The 19,260-nt window shown below is 45.1% G+C and overlaps 1 protein-coding gene across 1 annotated transcript in view; it reads right to left on the reverse strand.

Moving 5' to 3' along the window:
* Nucleotides 1-553: 553 nt before the first annotated feature.
* The window catches only part of LOC144696473 (putative tetratricopeptide repeat protein 41), a 74,113-nt gene continuing 55,406 nt past the window's right edge, over nucleotides 554-19,260 (reverse strand). The window contains exons 10-15 of the mRNA XM_078567799.1: nucleotides 18,915-19,095; nucleotides 18,253-18,400; nucleotides 15,590-15,739; nucleotides 14,666-14,799; nucleotides 3,323-3,449; nucleotides 554-3,248 (exon numbers count right to left, since the gene is read on the reverse strand). Coding sequence (XP_078423925.1) covers nucleotides 2,489-3,248; nucleotides 3,323-3,449; nucleotides 14,666-14,799; nucleotides 15,590-15,739; nucleotides 18,253-18,400; nucleotides 18,915-19,095 — 1,500 coding nt within the window. The 3' untranslated portion in view covers nucleotides 554-2,488. The remainder of the gene's footprint in view (nucleotides 3,249-3,322; nucleotides 3,450-14,665; nucleotides 14,800-15,589; nucleotides 15,740-18,252; nucleotides 18,401-18,914; nucleotides 19,096-19,260) is intronic.

The raw sequence follows: 19,260 nt of genomic DNA on the forward strand, positions 1-19,260 counted from the left end.
ACTTTCCCAGTACCTACAACAAAACAAGAAGTTTTGAGATTTCTGGGCATGAGTGGATTTTACCAGAAATTTGTACCAAATTTTCACAGTGTGATTGCTCCATTGACTAAACTACTAGTTCTAGAAGAACTAGAAGTTCAATGAACACAGGAGTGTCAGAATGCATTTGACAGTTTGAAAACTGTGTTGACTACGACACCAGTCCGCAGTACCTAATTATGCCAAGTAGTTTAAGTTGGTGGTTGATGCAAGTGATGTAGTTATTGGTGCTGTATTGTTACAAGAAGGTGAAACTGGAATTGAGAAACCGGTGGGATATTTCTCACGGAAGCTGGATGTACATCAGAGAAGATATTCAACCATCGAAAAGCAGACTCTAGGTCTAATGTTAGCATTGCAGGTTTATGTTGCAAGCAATTCATCAGAAAAAATTGTTTATATAGACCACAATCCTTTAAAATGTCTGGACAAATTTCGAGACTGAAGTGCAGGACTGTTCAGATGAAGTTTATTACTGCAACAATTTAATTTACAGATTATACATGTGGCTGGATGAGAAAATTTAATTGCAGATGCATTTTCGAGAGTTTAAAGCTCAAAGGAAATTGACATTTAAAACCTGGACATTGGACTGAAATTATCTCTTTTGATACAAAGGATTTGGGTATATTTTTATGTTAATGCATGCACCTGGTAATGTAATAGTTTGCGTATATAGATAAGTACAGCAAGTAGTGTAAGATGAGTTGAGAAAATGAAGCCATCTTTTAAAATCACGACAGTTCATTTTTCCATAAGGATGGAGGCGTCACAAAACCATGATATTATTGTAGGCTTATGGATTTAAGTGTCTGTCTGTGTGGGGGATTTAATTGAATTACAGTCAGACAGACTGCAAGGTTGACATTATCAAAGGTGTTAGGGTAAAAAGGGTATTTGAAATGCCAATGACTGAGCTACAGCAAGAGTCAGTTGATAAGGTGTGAATGAAATTTGCATTTGTGGATAAGTGGGGATTTGTTTGAGTTTCAGAGGGATGGTAAGATGTTTACAGCTAACAAGATAAATAGGGCAAAGTTATTACGTTTATTTTCCCAAAGGAAAAAGGCCATAATGATGACATGAAAGATTTTTATGGGAAAAGTAAATTTCCAAAGAAATGTAGAACGGTGGGATTTTACATATTAAAGAGAGAGAAACATATATAAAGAAGGATGTGATAGAAGGCTATGTGGGGTGTAACCATGTAAAATCCTGAAAGGTACACTGTGTGAAACAGCCTTGGGAAAAGCCTCTAGCCATTTTTGCAGAAGTCTGCTGTGCCCAGTAACTAAAATTGTGTTAAAAGCCTTTGGAATTCCACTGTTGAGTGGGTGTTGTGGTAACCTTGCTGGATTGCCTATTTAAAATTCTGATCTATTTTGGACTGTTGCTTTAAAGGGAGTGTGTGGTTGGGAGTCTGGTTAAGTAGGAATTTTGGGATTTGTTATAATATCAAGTAACTGTAATCTTATGTATGTGTTTGAATTCTTTTCTTTTGTTAATAAATGTTTTAATTTAATTTTTAAAATCTCTAAAAGTGTTAGTGGGCTCATTACTTCTGAATTCAGTGCACAAATCTTCTTGTAATAAATACAAATTGCAAACCTTTGTGATAGCATGGCCAAGTTTCCCTTGTGGATTTGGTCCACCTGGCACATATCATCTGCCGCATCATAACACTTGTTGCAATGATATTGAGGGATAAATGTTGGCCAGGTGCCTGGAGAGAACTTCCCTGCTCTACTTTGAATAGTGCCATGGGTTATTTTATATTCGCTTTAGAGGATAGACTTGATTTAACATCTGATTCAATATTTTTGGCTTGAGAAGCTATGTGATGCAGGAGGACAGTCGATAAGGGACGGGAATAAAATACATTTCCTTCCTTTTTTATTGCATTGATGTAGTTGTGACTGCAGCCTTAAAACTTTTCAATTTAGCTCCTCACAGATAGATTGTAGCAATGCTATAGAAAATCCTAATATACAAATAATGCTATCTAGTAGTTTCAACAGGTTTTTGTGTTTTACAAATCTCCATTTTCAGTGTTCCTTGTATTGGGTTTCATAATGGAGTAAAAAAATTAAAAAATCATGTTTGTCACTTTTCTCTTTTATTTGTTAGTTCATTACTTATCTGTAACATTTAATTAGCAGTGCAATAGGATGTTATGGGTTGTACTTTGTCTTGCAATCTGGTAAACAAAGGGGATGCAAGAATGATATTGGTCGAGTCGCTCTCCACTATTTCCCTCCTTCTTTCAGTTTGAATATACGCCTCGCTGTTTGGTCCTTTAAGCAAGTCACAGTAATAGGAATTTCAAACGAACTTATTGCTAGATGGCCAAAGAAGAATAATATTGGACTCGAAATGTTAACTCTGTTTCTCTTTCCATTGATGCTGTCAGACCTGCTGAGTTTTTCCAGCACTTTCTGTGTTACTACTGCTAGATGGCGTTGTTCAACAGTGCAGTGACATGCTGCAGATTCCTAGCCATTCCAGGATCCTTTCTGATCAGATGTCTTTGGGATGAGAAAGGTTTTTGACGAGCTGGGTGCTGTCCTGGTGGATGATGCCAACCTGATTGGTAGATGATCCTGAGTCTTTCTGAGCCTACTTTGGTCCTTAAAGGTGGTACTAAAGTGTTAATGCTAGGCCTAAATGAAGACGGTTTGCAGATGGTTAATGGCCTGCAGACTAAACAAGACGAGGAATGTTTTTTGATTGGTGCTGACGAATTCCTATTCATAACTGGAGATGTAGATTCTTGGTGTTCCATCAACAAAGCTGGACTTGGAAGCAAAGCATGTTTGGAAATGTATAATTTTGAACCTAAATTGCCTAAACATTCCTCTTCGAAACTGACATTATTTTCCATTTTATCCTGTATAAGTATAACAGGTGCATCAGATGATATGTTAGAACCAACGTTTGCTTCTGTCTTTTCCATTGAACAGCCAACAGGATGTGTTGTTTTCACAGACTTGAAATTGCCAGTCATCTGACGACTGTCAGTTAGGCTGCTAATTAAAGTCTTCGAATTAATATGGTTCTTTGGTCTTTCATGAGTGAGGTGCAAACCAGGTTTTGCCTGGCCACTTTTCTTTGCTGTTAGGGAACTGAAAGACTTTCCAGGGCTATCTGCTGCCAATCTCTTAAAGAATGTTTGATCTTTGCAAATTTGTATCTCTGAATGTTTCAGCAGCCTATGAGAAAAAGTTACTGGTGAGACGCAACACCTTGTAAAACAAATGATCAATAAAATCTAAACATGCCATACCTTCGCACCTCCATTGCTAAATGATGATTAGGACCCAGCAGCTCGGTTAGTAAGTCGAATGAATGCTGTAGATGTTCTGTTGCTTCTTTCCTAGTCTGATAATTGTCATTATTTTGTAATAGTTTACCTATTTAGAGAAATAAGAAAATGCAAAGTTCCAAAAAGCAGATTTTATGCTTTCCATTGTACAAATGATGTTTTTCTTTGTATCTTACACAATGACCACATTTAGATCTGCATGTCATCACCCAAAAACAACACGACATTTAAGCTTATCCAGAAACAGATTTTCACACGGTCAGTTATTATGGTCATACATTGGATCATTGGAGGAAGTAAGCCCATCTTTGTTGTCAGTATCCTGATGATTAAATAATGAAAAAATACCAGTTATGAACACTGGAGGGACATCTAGTTCAGTAATAAGGCATGTGCTTGGTTCAAAATGTTAAATCTATTCATAGCTCTGCCTCTCTTCCAATCCGCACAAGGCTAGAGTTCCATCTCACTGGGGACGTCACTTTGCTGTGTACATGAAGACAGTAGCACATGCAGGAGTATTTGTTGTCTAAACAAAAGTGTTTGGCAAACCTCTCTGCTGTTTGAAGATGTGCTTCAATTTTGTCTGGGCAATAACAATAACATGCAACATACAGATGTGTTATTAGATCATTTATGTCAAAAGGTTATATGTTAAGAGAGAAAAACATTTACAAACAGTCTTTCATTAAGATGATATCCTTGTAACAAAATAATAATTATCATCATCAGTACAGATAAGGGCTACTTCATCAATGCCTGAAAACTCAGGCATGGAACAATGTTTAGTTTCCTAGTTGCTCACATGTGCAGTGACTCTTTAGCACTTGTATGGCTGCTATTTACCTGCCAGTAAAACACTGCAAAAACAGGATGATAAAATTTCCTTCAACAGAAAGATTCTGCACATAATTGTTCCATTGTTTAGAGCAATTATCCAATTACTGTATAGTACATTAATAAATATTTGAATGAATATGATTCCAGTATAATAAATCTAAAACATAGTTAAGAATACAGAGCGTTTGGAAATGCAGCATGAGTCTGCCAGTGTCAGTAAAAAGATGAGTTAAGACCCAAAGATCATAATCAGATCATAAGAAATAGGAGCAGGAGTAGGCCATTCGGCCCATCGCGCCTGCTCCACCATTCAATAAGATCATGGCTGATCTGATTGTGGCCTTAACTCCACTTTCCTGCCTGCCCACATAAACCTTGACTCCCATGTAGATCAAAAATCTGTCTAACTCAGCTTTGAACACCCAGGCTCTACTGGTCACTGTGGAAGAGAATCGCAAAGAGTAATGACCCTCTGAGAGAAGATATTGCTCCTCATCTCCATTTTAAATGGAAGACCCCTTATTTTTAAATGTTTTGTTTGCAGTCTCTCAAAAGATACTATGACTTATAGCTCAAATGCTAATTTTTTTCCTCCTTACGGGCTGCTGTCTGTTTTGTGCATCATCTGGTTTCATTCATAGCTTGTGCAGTTTTTTCTACTTAAATCTAAACTACACAAATGTAGAAATATTAACGACAGTGTACAGAGTTTTCAGTCCACAGGATCTTATTTTAAGTTATCTCAATTTTAACAATGTTTTTCTGTTATTATTTGGCTTTGTAAACTGCTCCACCAGTGTTTTTCCCAGTCAATTTTACTACATCAACTTTTACAGTGTATTTGCGGACTCTGACCACCAGATGGTTCTCTGTGGAGTAGTTTCTGACGTCTCTCTCCCACAACTCTATTGCCAGCTTGTGTATGATTTTTTAAAATCAACTGGTTGCAGTATAAGGGGGTGGGATTTTCTGGTCCCATTACCGGCAGGCGTCATGGCGGGCGGGATGGAAAATGTGGAAAGCTGCCAGAAGTCAATCTCCTGCCGGTTTAAAAAAAGTTTGCAACTTTCTGCTCCCAACTTCCTTGGCAGGTTGGGTAGCCTGCTGCGCATGTCGGGAACCGCATTTGAATCACAGAATCACACAATGCAGAAGAGGCCTTTCAGCCCATCGAGTCTGCACTGACATGTGAGAAACACCTGACCTAACAACCTAATCCCATTTACCAGCACTTGGCCCATAGCCTTGAATACTATGACGTGCCAAGTGCTCATCCAGCTACTTTTTAAAGGATGTGAGGCAACCTGCCTCCACCACCCTCCCAGGCAGCGCATTCCAGAGAGTCACCACCCTCTGGGTAAAATAGTTTTTCCTCACATCCCCCCTAAACCTCCTGCCCCTCACCTTGAACTTATGTCCCCTTGTGACTGACCCTTCAACTAAGGGGAACAGCTGCTCCCTATCCACCCTGTCCATGCCCCTCATAATCTTGTACACCTCAATCAGGTCGCCCCTCAGTCTTCTCTGCTCCAACGAGAACAACCCAAGTCTATCCAATCTCTCTTCATAACTTAAATGTTTCATCCCAGGCAACATCCTGGTGAATCTCCTCTGCACCCCCTCCAGTGCAATCACATCCTTCTTATAATGTGGCGACCAGAACTGCACACAGTACTCCAGCTGTGGCTTCACCAAGGTTCTATTCAACTCCTACATGACCTCCCTACTTTTGTAATCTATGCCTCGATTGATAAAGGCAAGTGTCCCATATGCCTTTTTCACCACCCCGCTAACATGCCCCTCCGCCTTCAGAGATCTATGAACACACACGCCAAGGTCCCTTTGTTCCTCAGAACTTCCTAGTGTCATGCTGTTCATTGAATACTTCCTTGTCAAATTACTCCTTCCAAAGTGTATCACCTCACACTTTTCAGGGTTAAATTCCATCTGCCACTTAGCTGCCCATTTGACCATCCCGTCTATATCTTCCTGTAGCCCAAGACATTCAACCTCACTGTTAACCACCCGGCCAATCTTTGTGTCATCCGCAAACTTACTAATCCTACCCTCCACACAGTCATCTGTGCTGGTTATTAAAATGACAAATAATAGGGGACCCAGCACAGATCCCTGTGGTACGCCACTGGACACTGGCTTCCAGTTACTAAAGCAGCCTTTTGTCATCACCCTCTGTCTCCTACAACTAAGCCAATTTTGAATCCACCTTATCAAATTACCCTGTATCCTATGTGCATTTGCCTTCTTTATAAGTCTCCCATGTGGGACCTTGTCAAAGGCTTTGCTGAAATCCATATAAATGACATCAACTGCGCTACCCTCATCTACACACCTGGTCACCTCCTCAAAAAATTCAATCAAATTTGTTAGGCATGACCTCCCTCTGACAAAGCCATGCCTACTATCTCTGATCAAACCTTGCCTCTCCAAGTGGAGATAGATTCTCTCCTTCAGAATTTTCTCCAATAGTTTCCCTACCACTGACGTGAGACTTACTGGCCTGTAGTTCCCTGGCTTACCTCTACAACCCTTCTTAAATAGCAGAACCACATTAGCTGTTCGCCAGTCCTCCGGCACCTCCCCCGTGGCCAGAGAGGAATTAAAAATTTGGGTCAGATCCCCTGCGATCTCCTCCCTTGCCACCCTCAGCAGTCTGGGACACAAATCATCCGGACCTGGAGATTTGTCCACTTTTAAGCCTGCCAACACCTCCAATACCTTGTCACTACATATATCAATTTGCTTAAGAACCTCGTAGTCTCTCTCCCCATGTTCAATAACTTAATCCTCATTCTCTTGGGTGAAGATGGATGTGAAGTATTCATTCAACACTCTAGCGATGTCATCTGGCTTCACCCATAGATTGCCCCCGTGGTCCCTTATGGGCCCTACTCTTTCCCTGGTTATCCTCTTCCCATTGATATACTTATAGAAATCTTGGGATTTTCCCTACTTTTACCAGCCAGAGCTTTCTCATATCCCCTCTTTGTTCTCCTAATTGCTTTCTTAAGCTCCACCCTGCACTTTCTGTACTCCACTAATGCCTCCACTGATTTGCTTCCCTTGAACCTGCTAAAAGCCTCTCTTTTCCTTCTCATCATAACCTGAATATCTCTGGTCATCCATGGTTCTCTGGGCTTGTTACTCCTTCCTATCACCCTTGAGGGAACATGTTGAGCATGTACCCTCCCCATTTCCTTTTTGAATGCCCCCCCACTGCTCCTCTGTAGATTTCCCCACAAGTAGCTGTGAATATCATGAATACTCATTAAAAAGGCAGCTCGCCAGAATCACGCCCCCAGTCCAGATCAAATGGCCATGCCGGCGGCTAATTAGACCGTGTGATTCATGACCGGTATAAGTGACGTGCACCTGGCGAGAACCTTTTCACTCGTGACCTCAAGGTATGTTCGCCTACCTTTCATTATGCTCATGGCTGCTCTGATTCAGTGCCAAGGCTGCACAGGCAAGACCAGTGGGAACTCAAGTGGGCAGGGTGTTCAGAACCAAGGCTTACCATGCGAGACCAGTGGGAAGGCAGGGGGAAGGGGCAGTAGGGTGGAAGGTGCTGGAGGGCAAAGGCTTGACTGGGGTGGGGGAGAAGTGGTGGTAACGCAAGATAGAGGCAAGGGGAGGGGCTGGAGAGCAAATGCTTGAATGGGGTGGGGGTGGTGAGACAAGACAGAGGGAAGGGGAGGGGCTGGAGGGAAAAGGCTTGAATGTCAGGGTGGGGAAATCAGACAAGACAGAGCCAAGGGGAGGGGCTGGAGGCCAAATACCTTAATGGGTGGGGGTGGGTGACACAAGACAGAGGCATCGGAAGGGGCTGGAGGGCAAAGGCTAGACCGAGGAGAGATGACTGGGGAAAAGATCACATGGACACATGACTAAGGGAGTGGGAAATTAAATCAGGACCAGAAAGCAGAGACAGTCCTGGGCAGTTGCGCAACAAGTAGTCGGGGCCAGAAAGCACAGACAGTCCTGAACAGTTGTGCAGCATGTAGTCAAAGCCAAAAGGCAGAGTCAGTCCTATGGATCTGCGCCACAATTTAGAGGGCTGTGCTTGGCACGCCTGTCCTAGTCGCAGTCCAGGGAGGGAGCGGGCCTGTCAGTCAGTGCCCAGCATGAGACACAGAACGTGGTCAGTCCCTCACACACGTCGATCCTGGGGTCTAATCTGAATCCGCACCTTGGCAATCGCTTATGCAAGACAAATTTTCAGGCCTCATCATCATACTGAGTCCCCAGAATGAGATCTCTCTTCTGGACGCAGTCATCTGCAACTCTCAGTAATGAACCTGAGCCTGCACTTCAGCTCACCTTGCAATGGACCATGAAAGCTTCAGCTGCAGCCACATGGTCTGCTCTCTGTCAAGCACTCCTGACCATGGCTCTGTTTGGAGGCTCCCAACTTCCAGTACATTCTAGCCTTGGCACAGGTGGCCCCAAAAATGCTGACGCTCAATCTAGGCATTAAATACACTAATCTTTGATAATAAAGAACACACATCAAATGTTTTGGAGCCTTGCTCTGATCCCATGTGAGGCCTCCACATTTTCATTCCACCAGTCTGACATGTCCACAAGGAAACCAGTCCCCCAATGCCATTCTAATTAGCACATTACCATGCCGAATGACCATCTGAGAGCTGGCACAGGGTTAATTTAATGAGACACTAGCCAGACCTTCTGGCCCAGCACAGCATCCTCCCATGCCAAAGTCCAGCACCTAGGGCCTTTACACACACCTCCTATCTCACCTAGTTCTAACCATCTAGCACAATTGGCAAGGCTCAACATGTGTCAGCAAAGTTCATAGTTCTGCACCATGGAGGTGGGAAGGTGGAGACTAAGATTGGGGTGATCTTCAGATGTACAGGCAGGCATGAGATAATGCTGCAGGCCACCAGGAGCACATAAGAGCCCAGGCTTTTGGTTCATAAGTAAAGCACACTCAAGGCTGACGGGAATTACATAGAGGCTAATGAAAGATGCACCGACTGAGATTGACTGCAATGTGCATCGATATTCAATCCTCCAAGATCCACATTGAGCACCCTTCAATGCAGAAGCATCAGGAGATAAAACAGACTCCAGCTTCTAAACTCATGAAGGAACATAATGGCCTGTAACTTCAGAGCTCCCCAATGTCGGATTTGGGGGCGCCCCAAAGATGCACTGGGGAATCCCTCGGGGAAGTCCCCAGGTAAGGATTTGCACAGCAATTGCCCAGAAATACACACTTCCTCTGAACAATTGCACTGCGCTGGGAACCATTCGAAAATGCAGTTTCAAATCACAAACTTTGAATGGTTCCACCAGGGTTATACAATAGTTACTCAGAAAAAGAATTAAAATCGCTTCTAACTTCTGAGTAACTATTGTAAAGACCCAGGCCAATCACATGAGACTCCACCCACAACCCCAAAACCCCCCCAAACGGGGCTCCCCCGACACAACCCGACCTCCCACCCCTGGACCTCCAACACTCCCTACCACTGACAACCCCCACCCCTCAATCTCCAACCCCAGCCCCTCCAGCTTCCGAGCGCCCACCCACCGACCTTTGAACTCCCCTCCCCGACCTCCGATGCCCCAACCCCCACCTCAGGTGCCCCACTCACCCGATCTCCAAATGCCCACCCTCGACCTCTGACAACCCCCACCCTTGACACTTCCCACCCCTCGGTCTCCAACCCCAACAACCTTAGAACCCCCATCCACCGACCTCCGATCCCCCACCTCTCCACTTCCGATCCCCCCGACCTCCAATGACCCACTCCCCTGACCGCCTTCCCCACCCCCGACCTCCGATGCCCCACCCCCTACCTCTAAATCCCCATCCCTCCAACCTCCGATCCCCCACCCCCCGACCTCCAATCCCCTGCCCCACTGACCTCCAATCCCCCACTCCCCCGACCTCCGACTGCCCAACCTTCCGACCTCCGACACTCCCCACCTCCCCTAACCTCCGAAACCTTCCACCCCCCCAGACCTTGGACCACCTGCCTCTCCCCACGGACATCTGACCCCCATCACCACCCCCCCGCCCCCCGGACCTTCAACTGACCTCTGTCCACGACCTCGTATGCCCCTCCCACACTCCCCACAGACTTCTGGCCTCCAGCCCCTCAACCTCGGACCACCCCCACAAACCCCTCCAGACCTCCAACCCCCCCCCCCCCACAAAGACCTTCAACTCCCACCCACCCCCGTCTCCCCAGACACCGGACCCCCACCATGGCCCAACTCTGGCCCTCCCCCCATGACCCTCCCGGACCTCTGACCGACCTCTGCCCCCGACATCAGACCATCATGCCTCGGAGCCCTCACCAAGGACTTCCAACCCCTTGAACAGACCATCGACCGACCCCCCCCATAGCCCTGGAGCTCCGACTGATGCTCCCCCACGGACCTCCAACCAAGCTCCTCGTACCGCCCCTGAACACCCTCATCCCCCAAATCCTATCCCCTTACCTTCCCCGGCCTGTCAATCTCCCTAGCCCTTTAAACTTACCTGCTTTACGGCAACAAGTGCTGTAAAAAAAGGGGGTGCAGCCTCCTTGAATATGCTGGTGCCTGCGCGGAGTCTTTCGAAGCAGACCCCAAGCAGCTCTAGCGAATGGAAGTATCAATGTAATTTTCAAGACCAGGTAACCAGGTATTTATTTCTTCTAATTCCTGGGGACTAGCAATTCCAATGCTAATTGAAAGTTATGGCCTTATATGAACCTCTGAAGCAGGTCTCAGAGGCGCCTTGCCCAAGACCAAGTTCTTGGAGCCAGAGTCTTCACTAATGTCGATACTGCGCAGAGAATGGTCAGGCACTGTAATGAGATGTTCGAGATACCATAGACCTGAGGCAGATGATGGGACATCTGAGAGAAGGAGGGCATCTGTGACACTTGACTGACCACAGAGCATATCATCAGATAGAAGAGGCATACACTAGATGGGAAGTAGACTGAAACAAATTGTATTCACGTTTGTGCCATTTACATACAGATTCTGAACACCAATGCTACCTTTGTGCTCTTAGTATTTCTTAATTTTTCTTTCCCTACTACTACATCTTTGTGCATCCCCGACATCCACAGCAGAGATGGAGGCAGGCTGCTGACTACTACGCACTGTTGTCTATGATGACCTTGGTAGGCACCCTCTGGAGGGCCACTGCCTGCTTTGGGTGTCCTGCTGTGGGGCAGTGGACACTCCCTGGCCTGTGGAGCTGGAGCTGATGGGGTCACATGCAGAGGGGATTGGTAATGGCTGGACACGCTGAGTTACCTAGGTGGATGGCCCCAGGGTGTCCAGCTGATGTTCCTCCTCCCTGTGGGTGCCCGAGGACCCCTGCCTGGCTCCTTGGGCAGAATTTTACGACAGTGGGATTTTACGTTCCAGATGTCGACAATGGGATTTATAACGGCCCGCTGAAACGGGGCCATAAAATTCTGCCCCTTGAGGAGAGGGGGCACTTGGAGGGAGGTCAAGGTGCCCCATCCCCCTCTCGCCTAGCAACTGATGGATCCAATGTATGCTTAGAGCGATGGAGTGCAGGTCTTGGCACACATCAGGTGCAAAGTCATGGACCAAGGTCTCCATGGCAATCGCCATCCTACCAGTGTTGACCTCGGTGCACTGGCATGTCGGCGCAATGAAATCAGACAGAACTTCGAAAGACTCCTCAATTGTCCGTTGCAATCTGATGACAGCACCGGACAACCCTGCCTGATGTTCCTAAGTCTGTCTTTGCAGCTCCAACATCTGTGTTAGGACCGAGTCCAGAGGCTCGCCATCATAATTGGACTCAGCAGGAGGCTGGCGTCCAGCAGTCCTCTGAGTGTTGGTGACCTAGGATGTCCCAGCCTCTGCTGTGGATCCGAATCTGTGCTGTGCTCACCAGATTGTGATCCCGAGCCTGCTCTAGGACTAGGTCCCACCAAGTTTTGTATCTTTGCGCTGGTGGAGGGTGCGAGTGAATGCTGTAACCACTCTACATCTAGTTGGTCCTCAGTATCCTCATCCGAAGTGCTGTGGGGGCTAGGGCTGATGGGCTGGCTTTCGGTGCGGCTCTTCCATTTCCTGCTGGTGCCTGTTAAGGAGAGAAGAGATAATGAGTGAATGGCTGCATAGTCACCAACCTAACAAAGCACTCACAGTTTTGGCTGGTGTGTGAAGAGCTGGTAATGAGTCCTCACTGGGTTGGGAGTTGTTGATCTCGGTGCAGGCAGAGTCCCGGTCCTCACCAGCCAGCTCTGCCACCCACTCTTCATATTGAGTGAAGGGCCTGAGCTGGGATCTCTCCTGTTGTTGTGGGCGACCTTGTCCTGCATAAAGACAGATGCACACATTGTGAGCAAGATGGATGGCAAAGCTAATGATAAGAATGCTACTTTCTGTGTGTGCTGAGTGGACCCCTAAGGGCTGGGCACGCGATGAAGATGTCAAAGTGTGTGTGGGAGAACCGGTGGTGATGTCCTTATGGTGGTAGTGTGTGAGATCCCTGTGGAGTGTAAGCCCGCAGATGGCTGATGAGCTTGTGAGAGTGTGAATTGAGAGTGAGGAGAATGTTGATTTAAAAACAGAAAATGCTGGAAAAACTCAGCAGGTCTGGCAGCATCTGTGCAGCGAGAAACAAAGTTACAGTTTCGAGTCCGTATGACTCTTCTTCATACAGACTCGAAATGTTAACTGTTTCTCTCTCCACAGATGCTGCCAGACCTGCTCAGATTTTCCAGCATTTTCTGTTTTTATTTCAGATTTCCAGCATCCACAGTATTTTGCTTTTATCAAAATGTTGACTTACCCTGGCAGAGCGGATGAGATTATTCATCCTCTTCCTGCACTGGATCAGGCTCCTCTTCTGGGGCACGTTGGCACTGACCGCCCTGGCAGTCTGCTCCCATGCTGGCATGGTAAGGTTGGTGGATCTACGGCTCTCATCATGGGGGCAAAGTATCTCCCACTGGTCCTCCACTGCGTCGAGGAGTGACGCCAATGAGGTTTCACTAAACTTTGGAGCAGCGTGCTTGATTCTCTTGGGGCCACTCTGGTGTTCACCACAACAAGTCCTGGGCTGCAGTGAGCTGTGTGCATGGGTGCGGTTTGAATACGTCGCCCAGAAGGAGGATCTGATGAGTTTACGGATGAATCCCAGGCCGCCCCGTCATGAGACATAGCACGCTTCATGTTCATGCATATTGAATGAGCTTAAAAGCGAACGATCTGGCGTGGAAACCTGCCGCGACAGGTCAGCAGGAAATGCTCCACTTTTCCCACCCGCCACCACACTTAGGGCAGAATTTTCTGCCTGCCGGGCGGGTGGGCCCAACCCAATCTCCGGCGGGTGGGGAGCCAATCCCTGCCGGAGAAGCGGGCCCCGCCGCCATCTTAGGGGGGCGGGCCAATTAAGGCCCGCCAAGCGTGACATCCGGCAGGAAGCGCTATGCGCTCCCTTTGCAGGCGGGGGGGGGGGGATTCCCCAAAAGCGAGATTGTGCTCTTTCACGCATGCGCACGAAAGAGCGCACATCTCCCAGAGGCTAAGTGCTGCCTCAGGGAGATCGCTGACACTTTTAAAAATATTAAAAATAGAAAAAAAAAATTCCTTAACATGTCCCCCTCATGTGACAATGTCACATGAGATGGGACGTGTTCATAATTTACATAATAACTTTATTAAAAATTTTAAAACACTGCATGAAACCTCATCCCGCCCGTGGATGAGGTTTCACGTTTTCTCTATTTGCCACCGGGGCTCCTGGCCTGCCTGCCAACCTTAAGGTTGGACGGGCAGGTACACTAAGTACTTTAATTGATCTATCAATGGCCTAAATTGGCCATTGACAGGTCGGTGGGCACGCAGCTGACTTTGCTGCGGGCCCGCCTTCCTGAAAATTTAAGTGACATCGGGGGTTTCGCCTGATGACATCCCGCGTCATTTTACACGTTGGCAAGCGGGTCCTGCCCCCTGCTCGCTGACAACAAAATTCTGCCCTTAGTCTCCAAAGCATAAAATTTCACCCAGGGTCTGGCGCATAAAGGATTAACGTGGGACTGAGTACAATTTCACCCAGTGATGTAAGAGAACACATGACCGGCACCTAGGGGTCAGTGTAGTGTTGGACAGAACCATGTGTGGAAGCAAGCAGGGAGACAGCTCCTAGCTTGGATCTTTATTGTACTTATGTATATAGTTTCTAGTAGTTAATAAATACTTACTGTTGAACTACCTAAGACTACGAATAACTCAATAAGACCTACTCAACTGCACCAACACCTACAAAACTGGTCATATGCAAAGCTGTGGGCAATTTATGAATTTGTGAATAAATGTTCTTGTATTACCACTGCAAAGTGCACAGAGCAACAAGCTAAAATTATTCAGGAAATTATTTACGCGTGTGAAAAAAAAATTGACAATTATCTAAATATGTGGTTATCTTACCTAGTTTATAAATAGTAAGGGCTCTACTGAGATTGATCTGATCTCTAATTTGCGAAGATCTGGCCCACTGCATACTGTCCTCTTGAATTTTGACCACTTGTCTGTAAAACCTTTCTGTTTGACTCCAGTCTAAGCTGCAAATTAAGAAAACAGCACTGTGTAAAGGATATAGAGGTAATCTATTGAACAGCCAAGCTGCCCAACCTCATAAACTGCAAGTAACGGTTGTGAAAGTCAGACTTAAGGTTAATTTCTAATGGGAAGTACTCAAGAATTATACCTTACAGTTTTTTTTTTACTGTATTCATTTGTGTTACCTTTCCAATTGGTCTTGTTTTGGAAAATTTCCCCCCTATTTATATTGATGGTCAGCAGCAAGCAGTTTCAGATCAAAACTGACTCAAGTTAAATTACTGAGCCCTTAAATTCCATGGGGCTACCATTGGACAATTGCAGTGGCAGAGCCGCATACATGGCTATCAGCTGCTTGGACCATTTTGTTGGAGGTTTCAATGCTCTTCCACTTAAGTTTTAAATAAGGAGATCAGCAGAACTACATGGCATTGCCAGACCATTCTAATCTTCCAAATGCAACAGTCTGATGTTTATAATTTCATGTGATGTATTTTTGTTCATACTTCACAACAAGATTTTGATTCATAATCCAGGTTGACATTCCGGTGCAGCACAGAGAGGATTGTATTCATTTGGATGAGACATTAAAGGAAGTTTCCTGGTAAACCTTTTTTGCAGCACCATTTTCTCCTAAATAGTTTGATGTCTGTTTCTGTAAGTAGAGCACACCCATCATTATCTGAAACCCACTACAGCAATAAAATTGGTGCCAAGTCAAATTTTCACCATAAAATGTTTCACAGGTGTACTTTCTTAGGGAGGAGGAATATTATATATGGTAAAATTTACCTATTTGAGTATTCAGGATAGCACAGCAGATCTGCCAGGGGTTCCAGCACCTCAGCAACAATGGGATGCAATTTACCATACCATTTTTGCCTGATATCTAAAGCCTGTTGAAAATATTGTTCAGCTGCAGGAAGTTTACCTACATGGATTCTAAAAACAAAGAAAATTAAATTATAGTCATAAATCTTAAAGAGAGATTAAAGTGATGGAAGTAACAAATAGGACTGTAAATTTAAAAACTATGTAAGGAAGATATGAGTGGATTATCAGTGTCAGTGAAAAAGAGACACATTTTATATAGCACCTTTCACAACTTCTGGATGTCTCAGAGCACTTTACAGTCAATAAAATACTTTTGAACTGAAGTTACTGCTGTAACATAGGAAATGCAGCAAACGTTTTGCGAGGTCCCATAAACAGCAATGTGATACTGATCAGGTAATTTGCTCTTTTTAGTGACATTGTTTGAGGGATAAATATTGACCGAGTCACCAAGGAGAGCTTCCCTGTTCTTCTTCAAAATAGTACTGTGAGTGCTTGTGTTGGCTGTTAAGATGGGAATGTGAGGCGGTGCCTTAATAGTGAGGAATGAATGGAGCTGCAAGATGTGTTGGTCTGTGGTGTGTTGTGCAGGAGAATTCTGAGAAATTTAGAGTGTGAAGCTTGGGCACCTGAAAGTGTTATGCAACTTACCTTTCCTGTCTCCCTGAGTTCCCTAAACCTCTTGGGGCACTGCATCCAGGTTTGAGGAATCACACTGCTGCTGCTCACTTGATCATTGCCATTGGAGCCTGCTTGGATTGAGAGGTTGGCCTCTTTTTCCCATCCTTGGGAAACATCACCTCACTTCAGTCTCTCAGACCCTGCAGCAAGGCCTGCAGAAAAGAGTCAGAGTCCTGTGGTTGGTGAAGCCTCAGGAACTAATGTACTGTGCAGCCATTCTGACCCCTGCCAGGGTCTATTTAACTAGAGATCCTTCCTTTGACAGATATGTGCTTTATCACACACACCCTCTGTCAAAACAGCCATGGCAAAGCCTGCTTCAATTAAAAACCGTACAATCCCCCACGAAGATAAGGAGAATTTTTTTCTCTCAGAGGATCATTAGTATGAGGAATTCTCTTCCCCAGAAAGCAGTGGAGGCTGGGTCATTGAATTTATTCAAGGCAGAGTTAGACAGATTTTCAATATACAAGGGGGCAGACAGGAAAGTGCAGTTGAGACCAAAACCAGGTCAGCCATGAATGGCAGAGCAGATTTGAAGGGCTGAATGGCCTACTCCTGCTCCTAAGTCCGATGTTACTACCAATGCTGACACCCACCTCACGCTGCCTCCACATACCTCCAGCTATTCAGCTATGGCAGGCAAATCACCCAAACACAATGCAAAACAGTTACTTAGATTCTGCCTTCTCACTTGCAGAACAACATGGCACAAAATAGAAGCAGAGCTGGCAGGGGACAAAGACACTTCTATGTCCTAATCCCTATGGAGGATTAGATTCTCCACATCATGGAGTTGGCTGCAATAGAGCCCTTGATATCCGATGTCGCTGAGAACATTGAGGATGATGATATGTTTCTGCATTATGCCCCTTCTCAACTCTAAGCTCCCCTTCATCCTTCTATCTGGCATGATGATAAACCTGCAGAGAGTGTGACCATGGACCTCTGCTTCCCACCCGTTCCTCTTCCCTCGCCCCAAACTCTCCCCACTGATTTTCCACTTTCAGATTTCCAAGAGCTGGTGCCTGCCAATGCCAGGAAGAGAAAGAGCAACACCGCTCCACTGAGGAAGAAGCACCATCACCTGATCTGACACTCACAGCTACCAGCTCAGATACTGGCACTGCACATGCCTTCGATGGTAATATAGAGTAAGGATAAGCTCGTGGTGAGTCACTGGGCATAAATGAGCTGCAGCCAGAATGGTTCATGATCCAGTTCACTTAAGGATAAGGTGGCAGATGGATTCTGCTGAAGAGGACTTAGCTGAAGACCTTAATGGGGCACCATACAGAAGCACGCTGATTAGTATGCACACAGAGGTATTGGGTGTATTGGGAGGCATGCTGGACAGCATCCTCTCATTGTCAGGAAGAACAGGGGAGTCTGGCTCCAAGCTGACAGAGGGCATCACGCAGAGCTTGTCCTCTTTGCAGTCTCTATCCTCCCTGTGAGGACACAACAACTTTCCCTGCTAAATCCAGGAATTCACCACAACACCTCCAAAAGCACTCCAGAGTCCTTTGAGACAATTTGCAATAACAAACATTCTTCAAAATTACTGTATCTGCAAGTTGGGTTCCTGGCTCTTTACATAATGCTATTACAGGGCCCCTGACATATGCAAATTCATTGAATAGACCTGTGTGGTCCAAATAGTGTGGTAAATAGGCATTACACAGACTGTAGGGCAGTGTGATGCCATGTGTCATGTATTCAGTTGCCTCTGGTGCCTCTGTACGTGCCCTTCTCAAGGTAGTGCGCCATATGGGTTGTGCTGAAAACAAGAGGTGATGCAGCGCACACCCGACATGGACAATCAGCTACAGCAGTGCCATCTCCGGCATTCCTACAGATCCAAATTTCATGTCCGAATTCTTTGATGGAAAATGCCACCATATGAAGGACAGACAAAATTAACCAGTAAACAAACTCACTTTCGGAAACCTTCAAGAATTTTTAAATTTGCTTCTGCACATGGATCACAGATCTTTTTAGTAGCTTTCCTGGCTTTCCACAGGATGTCACCAATGTCAGTTGAGCCTCCTCGCATAACTAAATTAGCCAATTTAAACAACAACTGTGCTGTAAAAACAAATGAATAATTAATTTGCTCAGTTCAGTTACCAACACATTTTTAAAAATTTAACTTTAAAAAGCAGCACAATGTGATACATATTTATTGCCACAAATAAAGTAAATTAGTGTCCTTCCTGTGTGAATACTGATGCTATTTAGCAACAAACTAAGTGATGTTGTTCAATCCCATGTAATAATAGATACATAAGACTTCCATTAATAACCTGATGCATTTAGGGTGAAACTGAATAATCTCCATTCATGTACATCAAAATGTTCCCTAGAATGTAGTACATTGCCAAAGACCACTCAGGAGAACAAATGTATATTCCTACATGAAATTAAAATCAGGCTGGTGAGAGTTATTACTTGTTACATGAATCCGAAACCCTAATGCAAATGGCTCACTGGCATTAACAGAATTTGTCAAACACATTACAGCCTTATTAATGCTCTCAGACATCTGGTATATGGTGCAAAATTCATTTTCCTGAATGACACATAATATTTGTTGCATTACCTGTGCACTTTAACATATCCACATTTTTCCTGATATCTTTCGATGCATTATCAATACTGTGCAAAGCCTTTCGAAAATGCTTTGTCGCATCCTGCAACTTGTCGACACTGACACAAAGTTGTCCGAGGCTGTACTGTATTTTAAAATAAATTTCTGTTTCCTTCAGGCTCAGAGGGCATGACTAAAATCAATAAAGCACATGTTCCAGATTTAGAGTGCAATTGGCTTTTCCAAAGAGACAAGAGTGGTTGGTAAAGACTTTTACAAGTATTCAATTTCATAGCTTATCCATTAAAAAGATTGCCTACTTTCATCTCTATAGCATTACCTGCCTCCCTCCCTATCT

Source organism: Cetorhinus maximus, chromosome 22 (genome assembly GCF_964194155.1).
Source record: "Cetorhinus maximus chromosome 22, sCetMax3.hap1.1, whole genome shotgun sequence".
Lineage (NCBI taxonomy): Eukaryota > Metazoa > Chordata > Chondrichthyes > Lamniformes > Cetorhinidae > Cetorhinus > Cetorhinus maximus.